At 50.2% G+C, this 20,398-nt stretch overlaps 2 protein-coding genes across 2 annotated transcripts in view; both read right to left on the bottom strand.

Moving 5' to 3' along the window:
- AWAT2 (acyl-CoA wax alcohol acyltransferase 2) overlaps positions 1–19,601 on the bottom strand; it is a 60,572-nt gene extending 40,971 nt beyond the window's left edge. The window contains exon 1 of the mRNA XM_027836725.1: positions 19,538–19,601. Within this exon, the coding sequence (XP_027692526.1) occupies positions 19,538–19,589 (52 nt within the window). The 5' untranslated portion in view covers positions 19,590–19,601. The remainder of the gene's footprint in view (positions 1–19,537) is intronic.
- Positions 9,563–14,496, bottom strand: LOC114023945 (transforming growth factor beta activator LRRC32-like). The gene is made up of 2 exons (XM_027836720.1): positions 14,319–14,496; positions 9,563–12,197 (listed from the first exon to the last, which is right to left on the bottom strand). Exons 1-2 carry the CDS (start codon positions 14,445–14,447, stop codon positions 10,230–10,232), a joined length of 2,097 nt encoding a protein of 698 aa, XP_027692521.1. The 5' UTR covers positions 14,448–14,496; the 3' UTR covers positions 9,563–10,229.
- Positions 19,602–20,398: the final 797 nt, after the last annotated feature.

Here is a 20,398-nt window from a genome sequence, read left to right as displayed (position 1 = left end):
CGCCAAAAGCCAAAGAGGAAAGTGTATCCAGAAAACAAGATACACAATAACTATGACAATGTACGTGAAAAGCACACCAAAAGGAAATCGAGCTCTGAAAAGTGAAGAAACCAACAAAGGTCTCAGAGAACAGACAACGCTACGCTTCTCTCCCCTCTAAGTTGGGAGATGCAGGATGCTGGGACAGGTGGGACAGCCCTGCTGGCATCACCAGAGGCCGCCAGATTTTTGCCTCTTTGTTTTCCTCTGTCACAAAGCGGGTTTATTGGGGACTGGGGCAGAGGGGACAGTTGAAATGGCCAGAATGTAAAGAGCAAAGATACCACTAAAATGTGCTTTAAAGATTGGGGGTCAGGGAGAGCTGTTGCATTTCTTCAGACAAGGCAACAATGAAAATTCACAATGTCAAGGGGAAAAGAGGAAAACCAGATTAAATTTAAAGGCACTTTATGTGATGAATTAAAAGGGCAAGTACCAAATTACACAGCACCTAAATTCACAAGGGAGAGGCTAACCACACTGGGGGAAAAAATTCAAATGAAAGACCCTAAACAGTAAAACAATGGCTATTATCCATTCTGATCTTTCTTGACCTGTCTGCAATATCCAACTCTGCTGATCACCCTCTTCTGGACACTCTCCCCTCTCTAGGTTCTCGTGACCTTATTCTCTCCTGGTTCTCCTTCTATATGACTGTTCTTTCTCCATCTGCTTGGCTGAATCTTCCTCCATGCCATGCCCCAGCCCCCCAAAGCTCTGTCCTGGGCTCCCTTCTCTTTTTACTTTATGTGGTATCACTTAGTGATCTTACAAGCTCCCACGGTTCAATGATCAACTCTTTGTGGACAATTTCCATATCTATATATCCAGCCCCAATCTCTCTCCTGAGCTCCAGTCTTGCATCTCTGTCGCTTGGACATCTCAAAGTGGATGTCACCTAGGCATTTTAAACTTAACAGTCCAGCCCTGGAGTCAGGAGGACCTGAGTTCAAATCCGGCCTCAGACACTTGACACTAGCTATGTGACCCTGGGCAAGTCACTTCACCCTAATTGCCTCACCAAAAAACAACAACAACAAAATAGAATAAACTTAACATGTCAAAAACTGAACTCATTATCTTTGCCCCCAAACCCTCCCCTCTTCCCAATTTCGCTATTACTGTGGAGGCTATCACCGTTGTCGCAGTTACCCGGACTCCCAAACCAGGTATCATCCTTAACTCCTCACTCTCACCCCACATACCCAAGCAACTGCCCAATCTTGTCATTTTTACCTTTCTAACATATCTACTGTACATCTCCTTTCCATCTGTACACCCTGAGCTATGAGGCAAGCTGAGTTTAAAATGCTTAGGGGACATTCACTTCTGAGAGGTCCAAGAAGCAGTTGAACATGTGAACCTGGGGTCAGGAGAGAGCTTAGGGTTGGATGAGCAGATCTGAGAGTCTGCATAGAGATATTGGAATCCACGGGAACTGATGAGATCACAAAGTAAAATAGTCTAGAGGGAGAAGTGACAAGGACCCGGGACTTGGGGACACCTCTACTTACTGGGCATAGCTGTCACTCAGCTTACACGCCTCCTTACAAACATTCATGCCTCAGATCCACGTGAGCCGTGGTCATCTCTGTCATAGCAGCAGCAGCAGCATCAGGCCTGGCCTCTCTGTCTTCCTGCAAGGGTGTACTAAGGGAGCAGGGCAAAGAGGGAGCCCCAAACCACTGCTAGTACATGCCAGGCAGACAGCAGGAAGAACATTTGTTCTTCTGCCAAGCCAAGCAACATCCTCACCAACACCTTTGGCAAGCCTGGACAAAGGGCTTATTCATCCTTGCCATGCTTTGGCAATCCCTGCCCAAATAGCATATCTGGGGCAAGGGAGAGAGAATGTTCTGTTGCTCATCATCATTGTGAGCATTTAGGTTTGCAAAACACCTAAAACATTACATTTCGAGATCCTCACAACAACTGTGGGAAGTGGGTGCTATTATTATGCCTTTTATAAACGAGGAAACTGAAGCTGAGAGAAGGTAAAATGACTTGCCCACAGTCATCCAGCTAGACTCAGGCAGCTATGTGGTGCTGCAGTGGATAGCATGCTAGGTCTGGAGTCAGGAAGACTCATCTTCCCGAGTTCAAATTTGGCCTCAGACACTTCCTAGCCATGTGACCTTGGGTAAGTCACATAACCCTGTTTGCCTCAGTTTCCTCATCTGTCAAATGAGCTGGAGAAGGAAATGGCAAACCACTCCAGTATCTTTGCCAAGAAAATCCCAAACGGGGTCACAGAGAGTGAACAACAAAAACTTCCTGACTCCAGACTCCCGTGCTTTAGCCGCTGCACCACCTACCTAAGACACAGCTTCTGCCCTGATGGACCTTAATAGCCTATTCAGTAGATGAGATACAAATACAAATAGATCAATCCACAAGTATTTCTTAAGCACCTACTGCGTGCTACGCACTGCGTGCTACGCACTATGTGCTGCGCTAGGAACTGAGAATATAAGTAAAAAGAATGAAAAAATTCCTATCGCCAAAGAGCTTTACATTGGAATGTGCAGGTCACTCTTTAGAGAATCATGAGCCATCATCATTGCTAGCTAGCGCACAGTAGACACTTGTTCCTTCCCTCCCCCTTCCCCATTGCCATCATCATCATTATTCTTCTCTTCTCCTTCATCATCATCATCATCATCATCATCACCTTTCCATAGCCCTTTAAGGTTTGCCAAGTGCTTTACAAATAGGGTCTTGTTTGATCCTCACAACAGCCCTGGGAGATAGGGATTATTTTATAGATGAAGAAACTGAGGCTCAGAGACATAAACTGACTTGCCCGCAGTCATCCAGGTAGCAGGTGTCTGAGGTCACATTTGAACTTGGGTCTTCCTGACTCCAGGCCCAGCATTCTATCCACTGCTGCCTCAGAGAATATCCCAAGAAGAAAAACAAACCTAACAAGTAGTTCAATTCAGAGGCAGTCTGGGAGGAAGGGAAGGCACAGGCAGCTGGGGGCTTCCTGCAGAAGGTGACGCCTGAGCTGCATCTTAAGGAAGAGAGAGATTCTCGGAGGGGGAGGGGAGGAGGGAGGGCGTGCTAGGTGGGGAGGACAGATACTGCAAAGGCATGGAGATGGGAGATGAAGGCTATGTGTGCATCAGAGAGAGCAGGCCCATTTGGCTGCAACACAGTGTATAGGAGGGGAGACTGGCAAGGGAGGTTGGGGCCAGGTTGGGAAGAGTTTTGAGAGCTGGACAGAGGAGTTTCCATTTTGTCTCACATGCGATAGAGAGTCACTGGAGTTGGCTGAATAGGGAATGACATGGGTGGCAAGGTGGCTCAGTGGTTAGAGTGTTCGATTTGCGTCAAGAAGACCTGGGTTTGCATCCTGACTCAGACACTTATTAGCTGCAAGTCACTCTTTTATTATTATTTTATTATATTATTATCAGAGTCAAATCTGCGCTTAAGGAAAATCCTTTTGGCAGGAATATGTAGGATAGACTGGAATGGAGAGAGATCTGAGGCAGTGAAGTGGATGAGGAAGTTGTTGAGGAAGGGAATAAGCAATGACACAGTGTCAGGCACTGTGCGAAGCATCTTTTATAAATCTGATCTCGTTTCACAGCTTATTAGCCCCGTTTTGCGGGTGAGGAAACTGAGGCTAACCTAGGTTAAGTGACTCGCCCAGGCTGACACAGCTAGGAAATGCCTGGGGCTGGATTTGAACTCAAGTCTTCCACTAAACTCCCTGTTGTTTCTTTCTTTGCTCTTGTTCCTGCTGCCGTTGTTGCTGTTGGTGGTGGTGGCAGCTGCTGTGGTAACAATATAGGCAAGAGGTGACAAGTGCTTGAAGTACTACTACTGCTACTACTACTACTACTACTACTACTACTACTAGCACTTCCGTGGTCCTTTAAGGTTTGTAAAGAGCTTTACATCTCTTAGCACATTCGGCTTTCACAACAATTCTGTGAGATAGGTGTTATTGTTATCCCCATTTTACTGATGAGAAAACTGAGGCTAGGAGAAGTTAAATGACTTACCCAGTGTCACACAACTAATGAGTAGCTGAGACAGGATTGGAACCCAGGTCCTCCTAATTCCAGCTTCAATTGTAGCCACAACCTTGCCTCCCTGCCTAACCCTAACCCTAACCCAACCTTGCCTCCCTGTCTCCAGATTCCTCCAGCCTTGGGTACTGAGGCTACAACTCCATCAGAGGGCTCAATGACACCCCACGCCATAGTGCCACAGACACCTGGGGGATCAGCAGGACTGCTTGACTCAAGGGGAGGCTGAGAATGCCTTGAGGTCAGAGATTCTGGGACCCAAAAAGAAGTCTCCCTCCTTCCTTTCTTTCTCTATTAAAATGAGGAAATGAGCCTGAGTCATCAATGCCCCAGTGGTAGGAATGAAAGAGCTGGCAATCGTAATTGTTTTTCCAGGGCTCAGTAAAGGACATTAACCCAAAGTGAGGCATGCATTGATTCTAAAATGTCGGGCACTTGATCTGTCCATCCCCACTAGCACTTCTCCTTTATTGGTCCCTTCCCTTTCGTGGCTAAATTTGAGGTGGCCATGTCCTATCAGCCTCTATTGATGGCCCCTGGTTCTCCCAACCCATCTGGCCATTCCTTCTTGGTCTCCTTTGCTGGCTCTCCTTTCAGGTCATGCCCAATAATGAGAGCTATCACCCAAGGCTCTGTCCTGGGCCCTCTTCTCTTCTCCCTCTATACCTGTGATGTTCCCCCAGTTGAGGGAAAGGACGATGGTTTTTGCCTTTCTTTCGATCCTCAGCTACAGTGCCTGACAAATGCTTAATTAATGCTTGTTGACTAGCTGTGAAGCCGAGGAAAGAACCAGCTTGGACACTGGCAACCACTGGGTAGAGTAGCACCAGAACGCATCCTAAGAGACAGGTGGGTGGATGGTGACGCAGTGGCCCAGAGGCAGGATCCCAACCATGACATCAGAGGATTACAGACTTAGAACCTTAGAGAACAGCAAATCCAGCCCCTCGTTTTCCAGATGAGAAAACTGAGGCAGCCCAGAGAGATTGACTCCCTTGCCCAGAGTCACTCTGCTAGTCGGGATATGAGGCAGGATTCAAACCCAGGCCATCCTGACTCCAAGTCCAGTGCTCCATCTACCACGCCAACTTCACGGTGAGGGCAGGGGACAGAGCCAGGATGTGAACACAGATCTTTAGACTCCTGCTCCTCTCTGCATCGTGACCCTGAGGCACAAAGGGCCGAGGAAGTATCAGCCAAAGGCAGCTGGAGCTTGGGAGCAGGAATTGTTCCAACCCTAGACGTGTGGATCTGGAGGGGAGATCGTAAAAATGCCCTTTGGCCGGAATGCCCTCGGGGCAATTTCTGCCAGGTCTCCCTCAATGTGTGACCGGGGTCACAGAGGATAGCTTGACAGCTGCAAGGGGCTTCTGGAGCCATTTACTCCTGAACCCCTTCATGTCACAGAGAAGGCAACTGAAGCGCAAGGAGAGAAACAAACTTGCCAAGGTCACCCAGGGCAGAACATGGCAGTGAACTGGGCACCAAGGGCATCTGCTCCCACTACAAGAGGGTTTTCCTGTTTCCAGCACTTTGTTCATAACCATCCAGTGAGGGAGGGGGTACAAGTCACATCAACTCCATTCTACAGATGGGGAAACTGAGGCTCAGAAAGTTTAAGCAATTTGCCCAAGGTCACCCGGCTGCTACTAAAGAACAGAGCGAGGATTCCATCCCACGTCTCTGCCTCCCAGTCAGGCGTTCTGTCCACTGTACCACGGTATCTTCTAAAACAGCATCTGCCAGTTGAGAAATGATTGCAGGTACACAAACACTCTAAGAAGGGGGTGGAAAGGGACTTACACTGAGTAGGAAGAGAAACAGTCTATGAGGTGTTTCATTATGACTTCAAATATTGTAGAACCCCCCCCCCCAATGTCTGCAGCCCACCCGAGGGAGACCCATAGCAGAGACAGAACAGGCTGTGGGAGGCAAGAGCTGACAGGCTAGAGATGCCTGCTTTTCAGAAAATTGTCTCTCAACCAGCCCCCAGTGGCACTCTCCCAATTAGTGCAGGAAAGAGAGCCCCAGACTCCAGGAGCTGCTGTCAGACTTGTCTCCTCAAAGCAGGCAGAAGAACACACTCCCCAGGCCTCAAATATCTCTGGGAGCTAGGTGGGGGGCTGGGCCTTTTGAGGTTCTGTCAACAAAATCCAATTCCACAAACACGTAATAGGTGTCTGCTGTTTAGAGAGCACTGTGCTGGACACTGGAGAGATAGATACCAGGTCCTGGCCTAAGGAAGGAAGTTTCTGTTCTCACACAGAGGAGCTGAGACAGCCAGAAATAACTCTGATACACAATATCACAGGATAATGAGTGCAATAAAGGATCATGAACAAAATGCTGGGGAAGGTGGGGGACAGGATTATAGGGACAGAGAGCAAGAGGCTGCTGACCAGGGGCAGAAGGGAAGTCTTCCTGAATGAGCAAGAGCTGGGCCCTCAAGGAGAGAAGAGGAGTTCACCAGGCAAGGAGAAGAAAAACCACTGCAGGCAGAGAGAACTGAGCTGAAAGGTGGGGAAGTACCTGATGCATTTCTGGAGGCAGTGTGGTCCAGTTTGGCTGCAGGAGAGAGTGCACGGAGGAGCATCTAATAAAGAAGACTGAAAAAGGGGAGGGTGGTGAGGGGGGGATGTCTGGCAAAGATGTTCAACATGGACTTGATAAGCAATAGGGAGCCACAGCAGACTGTTGAACAGAGAAATGATCTAGGCATAAAGTAGATTCATCTGTTGGACTTTTAAAGGATGGGTTGTAGGAGAGCAGACCTGTCCAGGAGGGCAGTCAGGAGAGGCTATGCTAGTGGAGATACCAAGTGTCCAAGCAGGAAGAGACCTTAAGATTACTGGCCCAATTTCCCATTTTACAAATTACACCATCCAGTCTCACCAAGAGCTGCCCCAGTATAGAGTCTCTGGGATCAAAAACAACTGTTCCCAGTGGGCTACCCTTTGGTGTGAATTTTCTGACGTCAAAGGAGCTCCAAGTTCCACTCAAGGCATACAATGGGTTTGTCTTGACCATGAAATCTCTGCTATACACTAAGGTTTGAGATATGCCCGAAGGTTTCCCCTTGTCCAGAATGCCGTACAGAGGCACTGGCTCAGGCACTGGTTAGACTCCGAGCTTCTTTCCAACCCTAATGTTCTGTGATTCTATGAGAAGGGAACCAAGAGGCCAGGCACGGAGGTGGCAGTTGCTACCTCAGTTACCTCGATGGAACAGACAGGGTGAAGAGAGACAGAGGGGTAGAAGTAGGTGCAAATGCAGGAAGGTGACTGGAGACAGCTGAGCAACCTCAGGACCCCTTTCTGCTTGGCAAAAGAAGCACGGCACTTGGAGATGCAGCCTGGCTACCAGAGGCAGGAAGAGACAGGTCCACAGCTGCTGGTCATCTGGCCCCGACAGTGTTTGGACTTTCTGACTTCTGAGGCCCCTGCCAAGCTGGGCAAACATCTTCAACGTGACCAAAGAAGGTCAGAGTGCAGTTGCCCAGATAGAAGGGGCTCCGGTGTCTGCAGCCAGCCCTGACTCTGGCCACCTTCTCTCTTGGCCTTTACGCGTTCTCCTGGATTTTGTCGTTGGTCTGGTCAATGTTCCCACCATGTCCTCACCGTGTCCTCTCGGGGCGCACTGGTCTCCTATAAACATTAACCCGGGGACTGCCTGTCTCTTTCTGTGGAACCTCCCCTCTCCCCTGCATCATGAAAAGCCTCTTCTTTTCAGCTTTTAAAACACTTGCCAACCTGGTCCCAACCTAGGTGCCCAGTCTCATACAATCGTAGGCTTTGAAGATGTGCCTGCACATCTTCTGCACATACGTACACACACTCCCACATACATATACACACTGTATGTCTATAGATAGGTATTTATAGATATAGATATATAGATATATATATACATGCACACACACACACACACATAGGTCCTGGGAGGAAGGGCCTGCAGGAGCAGGTGGGGGGCTACTTGGGTGCCCTTGCTGTCTCCCTCATTGGAATGTCAGCTTCTTGGGCATAGGGACTATTTCATTCATTGTCCTTTGTATCCCTGGTGCCACAAACAGTGTATGGTGCACAATGGGTGCCTAAGAAATCTTTGTGGTTAATTGATTTTAATGGGCCATTCTGCTTATGAAGAGCCCCCTTGGCTAGTCCCAAGATCAGTGTGGGACTTAGCGCCCACCTGGGAACTGGGAAGCCTCTCTACCCCAGAGTCGGCAGCTGAGACTCCAAAGCAGAAGAGGAGCCATTTCACCTAACAGAGGAGCTGCTGAATGAAGCTGCTGGAGAGAAGCTGGACCTCTGAAGCACGTTGGATTCAAGGCTCAAGGGGAGTTTCTAGCCCAAGACTGCTAGAGTAAAGCAGAGGAAGTCCTGGATAGCTCTAGCGTCTTGGAGGTCAGATATGGGGATGATTGGGGGATCTACTTGCTCAGCCCTCACCTCTTTCTTGACTTCCAGTCTCCCATCTCCAACTATCTACTGGCCATCTCAGACTGGCTAGCCCATACACATCTTAAGCTCATCATGTCCAGAACTGATCTCATTATCTTTCCCTTCCAAGCTCTTCCCCTCTTCCTAACTTCCCCATTACTGCTGAGGGCACTGCCATCCTCCTGGTCACCCAGGCTCATAACTTAGATATCATCCTCAGTTCCCCACTTCTCTCTGATCCCCCATATCCAATCTGTTGCCAAGGCCTGTCGATTTTTACCTTTGTAACATCTCTCACCTATGCCCCCTCCCCTAGTGCCTGGACTATTCCAATAGCTTCCCCTTTGCCCCCTTACCTCAAATCTCTCTCTGCTGCAGTCCATTCACCACTTAGCTGTCAAATTAACCTCACTAAAATGCCGATGTAACCACGTCGTGCCATCCCCCCTCCTCTTTTAATAAACTCCGGCAGCTCCTTATCACCTCCAGGACCCAATGAAGCCTTCCTTCTAGTCTCCGTACTCCTCCCCACATATACCTTTGATCCAATGACATAGGCCTCTTTGCTGCGCCTCGCACTCGTGTCTGTGTGTCATGTTGCTGTCCTGGATTCTCTCCCTCCTCATCTTTGCCTCCTTCCCTTAACGCTAGTGCCTTCCTTCCCTCTGTTGATTCCCTCTGATTGAGCCTAGTTAGAGTTTGTTTGAACCTCGTGGTTTGCATAGCCTCGGGGATGTGGAGAAGGAAACAAACTCCCACCTGGCCCACTTCCCCTCCGACTGTGAGCTATGCAGGCTGTGGAGGTCCTTTGGGAAGAGAACTAACTCTAGCAACACCAAGTAAAAAGTGCCCTTGGTGGGTGGGGAGGGGAACCTCAACCTTCTGGTAGTACTGTAAGGCTCAAGGTCTGTGCTGGATTCCTAGGGGGAATGGGGCTCACTGGAAGAGGAAGCACCAATTCTCTAGCAACTGTCTTCTGCTTTCTGAAGTGGGGAGGGGTGGGCAGCAGGGAGAATCTACTTTTTCCTTTTGAGGAAGCCTCAACCTTCTAGTGGCTCTGTACAATGTGAGATGGTATAGGTCTCTGGTGAAGATGAGGCTCATTAGAGAGGAAGGAAGGGGTTGTCCTGTTTTATGGGCTCAAGTGTGAGGCCTTTGTGTTTTGCATTGCCTGGAAGGTGAAATCAAGGTTGTCTTGTGTTCAGTGTATTGTCAGTCTGAGTGCTTGTATGGGAACCGATGACTCTTTTTAATGTTTTATTTGTGTTTTCTGCAGAGTCCTAAAATGAGCTACATTCTGATGCTCCCAGGGTTACGGGGCAGGAGCCAGAGAGAACCCTGCTTCCTTCTGAGACGGAACTTGATTTGTGTATGTAAACCCAGAGCTGGGTTTCTCTGTTAAGGGTCCCAAGAACCAAACAACATTGCAAAAAAGAAATGACCAAGTATGAGTTCCTGAACTGGTCTAGAGGCCAAAGGGCTTCTAGTCAGAGAGATTCAGTGGGAACTCGTGTCATCCTCCAGGGGATCACTGATGCCTCCCAGAAGCACACATATTAGGGGATCACTGGAGACACACAAGCTCGAAAAGAAGGCCTAAGTTTGTCCCCATCTGAGGCCTTCAGGGCTACGAGAAGGAGCTGCTCGAGAGAAGTGTGCACAGGGTGCGGCCTGTGCTGCTAATCTTTACTCGGGCATTTCCTGCCTGCTTCTACTTCTGCTCTGGGCCCCTTCTCTCCAGGGAAGGCCTGCCCAGGCTCTCCCTACCCACGGTCTTCTGGTTGTTGTCTGGCTCTGGCTTTGGGCAGGCCCAACTCTTCCTAAGTTGCAGGACCCAGGGAAGCTTTGGACTGTTCCGCAGCAGGGTGGCCACCCCACAGCAGATGAGGAACAGGCCTATGACAGCCAGCAGCACCCACCCGGCCTGAGTTCCCCGCCACTGCCACCAGGTACAGAGGTGAGTGTGGTTCCCGGTCAGGGGGGCCCAGGAGCCCCCCTCACTGTCTGGGTACACACACCACGCTTCTTCTAAGTCTGGCACACTCACGTTGGCACTGGCCAAAGCAGCCAGCCAGCCCAGGGTACAGCAGTAGAAGGGGTTGCCTGTGATGAGCACAGAGCTGAGGCGGCCACCTAAGCTGCCCAAGACCTCTGTGTCTAAGGCCTGGAGGAGATTTTTGCGCAGGTCTAAGCTCCGCAGATATGAGGAGCAGTGGAGGGGCCAGGGCAGCTTAGCCAGCTTATTGCCTGAGAGGTCCAAGACTCGCAGTTCCCGAAGGCAGGGAAGCCGCAAGTGGGCACTTTCCATGCCGTTCCCTCGGAGGGAGAGCTCATGCAAAGAATGCTGCAGGCCCTGCAGGTCACTGGGCACCAGAGCTAGCCCTGTGTTACCTGAGAGATCTAGAGAGAACAAGGCTGCAGGGGGAAATCCGGGGAGGCACAGCCCCTTCAGCCTGTTTCTACTCAGGCTCAGGTGCCTCAGGTGGAAGGCAGAGCTGAACGGCCGAAGGGTCCCTTGCAAGGGCCCATCTTGCCCACCCTCTGGCCTCCAGCATAGCCGGAGCTCATTGTCTCCCAAATCCAAGACTTCAAGATGGGGCAGGATTTCAAAGACCCAGCTGGGAAAAGTCTGAATCCAATTCCCTCGGAGATCCAGAGACCTCAGGGGCAGAAGAGGCAGCCTAGGGCTGGCCTGGTGAGCTGACATATTCTGGAGACAGTTCCAGGCCATGCTGAGTCTCTGGAGGGAAGAGAGGTGGCTAAGGAAGCCCATTGGAAGTGTGTCCAGTTGGTTCCTACTGAGGTCAAGGTCAGTGAGCTCAGGCAAGCTGGCCGCTGGCTCAGAGCCACTCTGGAGCAGATTTGGCCTGCTCACCTCTTGGTCTGAAGGGCCAGTGCCTTGAGTAGAGGGTGGGGCATGGGGCTCCAGGGAGGCCAGATGGTTGTCTGAGAGGTTGAGATGGTGGAGATGGCGCAGAGCTGAAAGCAATGGCATGGCCCTCAGCTGATTGTGGCTCAGGTCCAGCACCTGGAGCTGGTAGCCCCAACTTCCCTCCTCAGTGGCAAAGAGCTGCAGGGCATTGGAGCTTAGGTTGAGTCGCCGCAGGGCCCTGAGGCTGAAATCGGAGATGCAGTGCAGGGAGTTTCTAGCCAGGGAGAGCTCCCGCAGCTGCAGCAAACCTTCGAAAGCCCCAGCTTCGATTTGTAGGATGTAGTTGTCACTGAGGTTAATGTCCAACAGGTTGGGGGAGCCCAGGAAGGTGCCACGTGCCAGGTGGGTGATAAGGTTGTTGGAGAGGTCCAGACTCCACAAGGAGCTGAGATTGGCCACGTAGAAGGTGGCCATGTCACTGTCCAGGCGATTGGCGGAGAGGTCCAAGAGCCGCAGGTGGCCCAGAAGCCGCAGCGCCCGGCTGTTGGACACGTGATCCCGATTCAAGGAGTTGTCTGCGAGAATGAGAGCATGGAGCCAGCGCAGGGGCAGCAGGGCCCCCATGGAGAGCTCCTCCAGCCCGTTCCCCCGGAGGTCCAGGTGACGCAGATTTGGCCTGTCTTCCATGGCGTTGTCCCGTAGAACTTGCAAGCGGTTGTGAGAGAGGTCCAGCTGTTCTATGGTCAAAGGCAACGCTGCTGGGAATGTGTGAAGGCCCAGGCCCTGGCAGGACACCCTCAGCAGGCCCTGGAATAGAAGGAGTTCAGAGGCTCTGAGGGGCCAGGGCCAGGGCTAGGGCCTGGGGGGGGGGGGCAGTGGGGAGGGGGCTTTTCCTTCCTCCTAAGCAGGGACAGTGACTAGAAACTGCTTCAGTGCTGATCCTGGCTCCCCTTGCTCCCTGGAATAGCTCCGGCTTGGCTTAAAAGAGGCAGCCAATGGTCTGGAACAACGGAAAGGGCCTTGAACCTGGTGTCGGAAGGCTGAAGGTGCAGTCCTGGTCGAGCCACTCCCTAGCTGTGGAACCCTAGGCAAATCAGCACATCTCTTTGAGCCTCAGTTTCTTCATCTTTCTAGAAAATGCTACTTGTACTCTCTACCTCACAAGTGCTACAGAAATGTGAGCTAGCATTATCATCACCATTCTTGCTGCTGCTGCTGCTGCTGTTCAGGCCTGGCAAAGCCATCCCCAAAGTCAGGGAGGGCCACCTAGAAGGGCCTGGGGGGAAGGGATCTGAGGCTCTGAGGCTCAGAGGGAAGGGGGCTGGGGTGTACTTTGGTGCTTGGGAATTCGGGTTGAGTGATAAGAAGGGGCTGTCATCATTGTCTCCTGGGCCTTGCTGCCCAAGAACCTGCCTCCATGGCTCTGTTTTTCTGCCACGCTGATCATGCTGGTGACTGCACATTGCCTTGCATGGACAAGGAGGGCAATAGGCAGCTGCCAGAGAGAGAAGGGCAGTGGAAGCAGACGCCACCATTGAGGGGAGCCCAGGTGCCACGTTGGTACTGGCCTCTGCTTTCCTCAACACTCCAAGGATCTGCAGTTTCACTGATGTGGGCTATAGTGCCCCCGCCAATGCCAATCGCAACCACGCTCTAGCTCAGGAGATGGTCTGGGAGAGTTGCTGGGGCCACAACAAAGAAAGCAGCCCCTTACAACCAAGCTGGTAGGAAGGTGACTGCGTCTCCCCAAAGTCTCATTTGGCTGATCTCCAGCCATCATGGAGCTGTTTCTCCAGGAGAGAAGGACCTTCCCGAGCTTGGGCTTGGTTGGTATAGCTTTGGAGGAGTCAAGGGCATCTCTACCCCAGGATGATGCCTAAAGCTTCATCTGTCAAATTCTTAGCATGGCATTCGAGGCTTGCCATAGGGCGATCTTAGAGTTACCCCTCCCTCTTCACTGATACCCATGCTCTGCTTTGGCCAAGGTGGTCTCCTTAAATCCACCAAACTCTTTCTTGACTATTTTCCCACCTAGAGGTGCCCTAAGTTGGCCCCTTTTCCTTGCACCCAGGCCCCACACATCATTAAAGTTGGGCTCATGGTGGCCCTTCTCTGAGATGTCCTCTTTGAGGGCTCTAGCTATTCAACAAGAGACACACAGCACTAGATTTGGTCCAATCGTTTCGTGTGTACATCTGGGCTCGCCAGCAAAATCATAAACTCCTTGAGGGTAGAAGGAAGATTTCAGATTTTTTTCTTTACTCCCCTCGGTGCCTGGCACAGGGCAATATGGGGTGAATGAGATACTTTTGAAGTGTTTTGGAAACCCCAATGCCCTCTTCAAATTCGTGCTGTTCTCTCTAATAATAAAAAAGGCTTAACGAAGGAGATGTTTTCAAATGCCTTAGTGAACGAATGCCAAAATAGAGAAATGACCCCAGCTTTGCTGTAGGAGCCTCCTGAGGCCAGGTAAAGGCAGGCCCAAGAGAGGCAGTGCCACCTAGCTCCCAGAGTGCCAGACCTGGAGGCACTTCAAATTCCAACTCTGACAATCACTGTGACTCTGGGCGAGTCACTCATACTCCCTGAGCCTCAGTTTCCTCATCAGTAAAATGGGGCCAATTATCCACATAGTCCAAGTTGTGAGATTGAATGAGGTGATGTTTGGTAAAGCACTTTGGACACCTGAAAGTGCTATAACAATGATGGAATTATTTGCTTTTCCTCTAAGGCAGGAACCCCACTCCCCCCTAGAGCAAACAAGGCCTATCCCCAGAGTTCCTACTCCCCATAGATCTACACGGCAGATTTCCCCCACACACACACACTGTGTGTGCTCTGAGGGACCCTTGCCCGAGCCCTCCTGGTTTTCCATCCCTGGCTGACCCAGGAGGGCAGGGGCCATGAGCATGGAAGAGTCAGCCTTACCGTCAGGCAGCCAGGTGGCAGAGAGGCTGAGTGTCCAGTGATGCCCTCAGGGCTTGTGTGCAGCAGAGCTAGGAGCAGGCTGAGACCCAGGGAGCTGGGCCCTGGACTAATAGCCTCCTGGAGACCCATGCTGCTGGCCTCCTTCAGCTCTTCTTGCCCTGGCCCTGAGCAGCCAACTATCTTGAGGTTGTGGGAATTTTAAATAGGCCCATACCAAGGCAGGAAGTCTCGCTGTAGGTCAGTGAAAGTCGGAAACCACCAAGTCCCTCTGGGTGGAGGATAAGGAAGAGACATAGGAAGGAGGGGGAATATGGGGCCTCGGGCGGTCCCACCTTGGGGTTTGGGGATCAGGAGGCCATGACTGCGTATCAGTTACTGTTGGAGGGGGCAGAGCTAAGTGAAAGACAGACAGGCTGGCTGGATGACAAATCATCCCCCAGGCCCAGGGGCCCCGCTCCTGGACCCCTCCCCTTCCTGCTGTGTCAACTGGAGGAGCTCAGGACAATGTTCCCCAACCTCAGGGTTCTTCCAGCTCTGAACTCGGATCCTCTCAGCCCATGACCATGGCACCATGAGACTCCAACTCATCAGTTGGGGGCCAGATTGTCTGTGAAGGGCCTTGACTGCCAGAATGCAGAGTTTTGCCTTTATCCTGCAGCCAATAGGAATTCTCCCTAGATTCTCCAGTGGCCTTGAATGCCAGAATGAAGAGGGATGCTTTTGGAGGCTTCTCTCTGAGTTCCCTTCCCCCAGCAAATTAGCCTCACTTTTCCACTCAAGCCATGTGTGTCCTATAGGAGTTTGGAGTGGGAGGAGGTGGAGGGACAAGGGCTCACACCCTGTCCTGGCCTTGGAATTTGGGGAGAGAAGTAGGAGAAGGCACTTCCTCTTGGAGGAAACCCGTGCGCACAAGACTGGACTAGAGAAGATCAAGATAGAGCCTTGGGATCCACCCTGCTCTGCTCAAGCTCCCCCAAAGCTAGCACAGCCTTGTCTCAGACCCTGCCCCGTTTACCTGAGAGGCCCAAGAAGAGCTTCTCGGCTAGCCTCAAACGATGCTGGCTTGGTCCTCTAGAGGCAGCGAGGCACAATAGAGACCGAAGCTTGAATACCATCCCTGACCATGGGCGATCCACTGAGCCTTAGTTTCCTCATCCGTCCAATGGCGGTAACAATACCTGGAGTTTTCATCTTAAAGGGTTGAGGTGAATACCCAGGGTCTAGAGGTCAGTGCACACACATGCACACACATGTAGAAGTGATAGAGTCAAGATCTGAACCCAGACCCTGCGATTCCAGTCCAGCATTCTTTCCATCGCACCACTCTGTGAGCATAGCACTCGCACTTCTTCCTCTATGCACGTGTTTATTTCCCTCAGCAGAATGTAAGCTCCTTGAGGGCAGGGACTACTTTTTATGTGTTTTGTTTTGTTTTGTTTTTTATCCCCAGGACCAACTAAATGCTGAAGCAGCTACGTGGTCCAGAGGATAGAGGGCTGGGCCTGGAATCAGGAAGACCAGAGTTCAAATCTAGCCTTAGACACTTATTAGTTGAGTGACCCTGGGCAAGTCACTTCACATCCTCATCTGTAAAATGGGGATCATAATAGCACCCACCTGCCAGGGTTGTTGTGAAGATTACATGAGGTTATGTTTATAAAGGGATTGGCACAGCGCCTGGCACATAGCAGGTACTTAATAAATTCTCGTTTCCTTCCTCCTCTTCTGAAAACCTAGTACCCTCAAATCCCAGTACCTGCCTCCTTACTCATCTTTGTGGGGACAAGCGCCCCAAAAGTTTTGGCTGGGGCTGGCTCTGAGACTAAGCCACTCCCTACTCCCCAGCCTTGACAACCTTCACAACCACGCTGGGCTCCTGCTCTCCTGACTGGTGACTCTCCCAGACCACTATTTTTAGAAAGCTCAGGCCTGGCTTCACTCCCAAGTCTTCTGCCATCTCCATGGACCTGGGTACACCTTCTGCAGCATAGAGGACAAGGACAGACGCCCTGTAGGTGTTTTTCGGTTCCCTGAGGCTTACTTACTCCCTTCCCTCTACATCCCTGAAATCCTCCTTCATGGAGGCTACAGGAGAAAAGTTAGAACAGCTAAAAACATCTTGGCAGATTCTGGAAGTTTTCTGATCAATCATTAAGGAGTTTTGAAACACCTCCTTACTACCCTGGTCACTCCCTTCTCCCACTCACTTCCCTTGAGTCAAGAAGGTATCTGTTAATCCTTCTCACAGGAGAAGAGAGTTTCACCCTCCCCCCCCCACCTCTGAATTCATCTTCTACAGCGTGGGCTCCCCTGGCAATGCCCTTGGGCCCTGGGGCAACCTTTGCCTTGCCCCTCCCTTTGAGGGTTCCCTTTTCTCCCCCTCTCTCCTTGCTCTCTCCTCACCCCAGGACTTGGAAGCATGATCATTGTTCCTGGATGAGGTAGGCCAATCTGCTACTCCCCCATGGCCCCAGACTCGGTGATAACCCTGTAATTCTCCCGACCAAAGTGTCCTCCCCTGGCCTGCAATCATTCCCCTGTGGATGCCGTCTCTGCCATTGGCACAGATGCTCGCAGAAAGTAGGGATCGTCTTCGTATCTCCTGTGTTTCTGCTGGTTGGGCATTTGTTGCTCCGTTTCCTCAGCCAAGGGACCAGACTCCTCAGAGAACATCTGCCTTACTATCTTCGAGGTCAGGCTAGAGGAGTGACCCCTTAGACCTCTGGGCCCTGCAAAGCAGCTGAGAGAGCAGGGAAGGGGACAGTCCCCTTCAGAAAGGAAACGAGGTCCCAGGATCCAAAGACGAATGTCTTGTACCTCCTTCTCTAGGCTGCGCCCGTTCCCTGAAGCTGTCCCCACCAGGCCCATCCCAACTGAACGCAGTGCCCATAGAAAAGAGCCGAAAAGTGCCAGGTAGGGTTAGATGGAGCAAATAACTGGGTTCCATATGCCACCCAGTGGTCAGCCTCCACATAGCAGGTAAGGGATCACTGGGCTTAACTTGACTCAGGCCCTGATCCCTCCTTCTCTCCTACTCTCTCCACACTGGAATCCTATTCCCTCACCCTTCCCCTCTCCAGTGCCCCTGCCATTCCCCAGAGGTAGGAGCCTGTACTTGGAGAACCGAGGCCTCAGAAACCACTACTGCCCTGGACGGCAGCTTAGGGGAGACATCAGCTTAGGGGAGACATCAGAACCCTCAGGCACAGCTGGCATCAGTACTGCCAGCTGAGGAGCAATGGGTATGGCCATCCCATCATTTTCCTTGTTCCTTCAAGCCCAACTGGCTGGGCCAGGCCTCTTTACTAAAAATTGGGGAAGTGTGGACATTTTTACCCGTCAAATCTACAGATAAAGGAAGAGTTTATGATCAAACAAGAGACAGAGAAAAGCACAGGAAGTGAAATGGATAATCTTGATTACATGAAATTAAAAAGGGTTTGTACAAACAAAACCAATGCAGCCAAAATTAAAGCAGGAAACTGGGTGGGGAGATGGGGAGACTTACAGCAAGTTTCTCTGATAAAGGCCTCATTTCTCAAATGTGAACTGAGCCAAATTTATAAAAAAAAAAAAAGTAAGATCCATTTCTTCAAGTAATAAATGGTCAAAAGATATGAACAGGCAGGCTCAGATTCTTAAAATCTAGCCACTGCTTAGATTCTTATAATCTAGCCAATAGCTCAGTAATATTCAGATTTCTTAAGAATCTGGCCAATACGGTGGATGTTCTAATAAACTTTGTCTTTGACTGAAAGAAGGCTAAGAACCTAGCCAATAGCTCAGTAATGTTCAGATTCCTTAAGAGTCTGGTCAGTATGGCAGATGTTCTAATAAACCTTGTCTTTGGCTGAAAAAACAAAGATATGAATAGGCAGTTTTTAGAAGAAAAAATCTAAGCTATCAGCCACGTGAAAAAAATGCTTTAAAACACTACTGATTAGAGAAATTCAAATTAAAACAACTCTAAGGTACCACCTCACCTATCAGATAGGGTAACAGGACAAATGTTGGAGGGGATGAGGGAAAATAGGGACACTAATGTACTGCTGGTGGAGCTGTGAGCTGGTCCAACCATTCTGTAGAACAGTTTGGAGCTATGCCCAAAAGGCTATAAAAAACTGTGCATACCCTGTGATCCAGCAATACCACTTCTAGGTCTGTATCCCAAAGAGATCATAAAAAGGGGGAAAGGACCCATATGTACAAAAATATTTAGAGCAGCTTTTTGTGGTGGCAAAGAATTGGAAATTGAGAGGATGCCTGTGATGACTGTGATTGTGATAGAATACTAGCGTGCTTTAAGAAATGATGAGCACGATGGTTTCAGAAAAGCCTTCAAAGACTTACACGCACTGATGCAAAGTGAAGTGAGCAGAACTAGGAGGACACTGTGCACAGTAACAGCAGTATTGTAATGATGACCACCTGTGAATCAACACAATGATCCAAGACAATTCCAAAAGATCCATGATAAAAAAAAAAAGCTCTCCACCTCCAAAGAGAGAACTGAGAAACCCTGAGTGCCAAGCCAAGCAGACTTTTGTCACTTTCTTCCTCTTGCTTTTGCTGTTGTTGTAGTGACATGGCTGATATGGAAATGTTTTACATGACTTCACATGTATCCTTGATATCATATTGCTTGCCTTTGCAATAAGTGGGGGGAGAGCTGGAGGGAGAGAATGTAGAACTCAAAATATTAAAAAAAAATGTTAAAAATGAGTAAATCTTTTAAAAAATGTAAAGCCTTATTGAGCTCAGCAGACCTAAGTGTCAGTCAGTAGGGGGAGTGCTCAACAGTATCAAAAACTACGGAGACAAAAAGGAGGATATGGACTTTTAAAAAAAAGATTTGCATTTCAAGACTGGTTCCAATGGGCAAGCTTTCAGAGCAATCTCAAGAGTGGGGAAAGAATCCAGAATACAGAAGAGAGTGAGTAAGGAAGTAATAGAGAATACTGGTTGCAAACATTTCCCAAAGAGTAGCAATGGAGGAAATTGTGGGGAGAGATGGGACAGGAGCCAGAGGGGGTAAACCAAGGGAAGACTTGTTCAGAATCGGGGATGCCCGAGCACATTTGCAGACAAACGGGAAGGAGCCAGTGGCCAGGAAGAGACTGAGAATGGCGGGGGGTGTGGTGGAGAGGAAGGACGGTTAGGGTAAGGTCACAGCTGAGGCAGCAGGGAATGCTTTCAAGGGTCCCAGGAGCAGGGCTAACCTAAGCAATATTCGTCTAGTGTCTCACTAGCACCGGTGCAGATCATGCACATTTCTATCTTTGCTCACACTGTGCTCCTCACTAGAGTGCCCCTCAGAGATGGCTTTGTTAGGGGAATCAGGATCCACTGGAGTGAAGAAACCTGGTGGAGAAGGGAGAAACTACACTGGATTTAGGAGTCAAGAAGCTGGGGTTTCAAGTCAGTAAAATATAAGCTCCCTGAGGGCAGATATGGTGTTGCCAGTCTTCATATCACCCCCCCCCCCAAGATTCTATTAAATTCACGCACCACAGCTTGTCACATCACTGTGCAGGGCACCATAGGTGCTTAAGAAATGCTTGGTGTGTTTCACCCTCGTGTTTGTGTCTGTGTCAGGAGGTGCTTAATGCTTGCACGATGAAATTGCCTTTGTCTATTAGTAGTTATTATATGTCACAGAACCCCAAGAGGAATCTGAGAAGGCATCTGAACCCTCTGCACTCCCTTAGTAAGTTACATCCACTCTGGGCTTGAAGACTTCCAGCAGGAGAGCACTGACTACGTGAGTATTCATTCATTCATTCATTCATTCATTCATTCAGGAGGTATTCTGGCCTAAGTATCTGGGGCACTGGCCCAGGCGTCACAGGATCCTCACACGATGCTCGAGCTAGCCAAGGCCCTCTTTTAAAAAAGGGGCCCCGCGGGTCTGAAGCTCGTCTCGGATGCTCACTTAGCCGTGTGGCCCACACAGCACCCAGCTCCCGGGGCTCTTGGGAGCCGTCAATGAAATGGCGCATGCCCAGTGCTAGATCACTTGAAATGAAGTCCACGTAAATGTCAGCCGTCACTCCTAGCTGTCACAGCAGAACCGCAGAGCT

This window comes from Vombatus ursinus, unplaced genomic scaffold, assembly GCF_900497805.2.
Source record: "Vombatus ursinus unplaced genomic scaffold, bare-nosed wombat genome assembly UNPS02014819.1, whole genome shotgun sequence".
In the NCBI taxonomy this organism is placed as follows: domain Eukaryota; kingdom Metazoa; phylum Chordata; class Mammalia; order Diprotodontia; family Vombatidae; genus Vombatus; species Vombatus ursinus.
Note: the sequence above shows the minus strand (reverse complement) of the source record. Positions and strands in the feature narration are given on the sequence as shown.

Coding starts and splice junctions, on each gene's coding strand:
- LOC114023945 (XM_027836720.1), bottom strand. CDS start 14,447: ATGGGTCTCCAGGAGGCTATTAGTCCAGGGCCCAGCTCCCTGGGTCTC. Junction 12,198..14,318: donor TGCCACCTGGCTGCCTGACG/GTAAGGCTGACT, acceptor CTTCTATTCCAG/GGCCTGCTGAGGGTGTCCTG.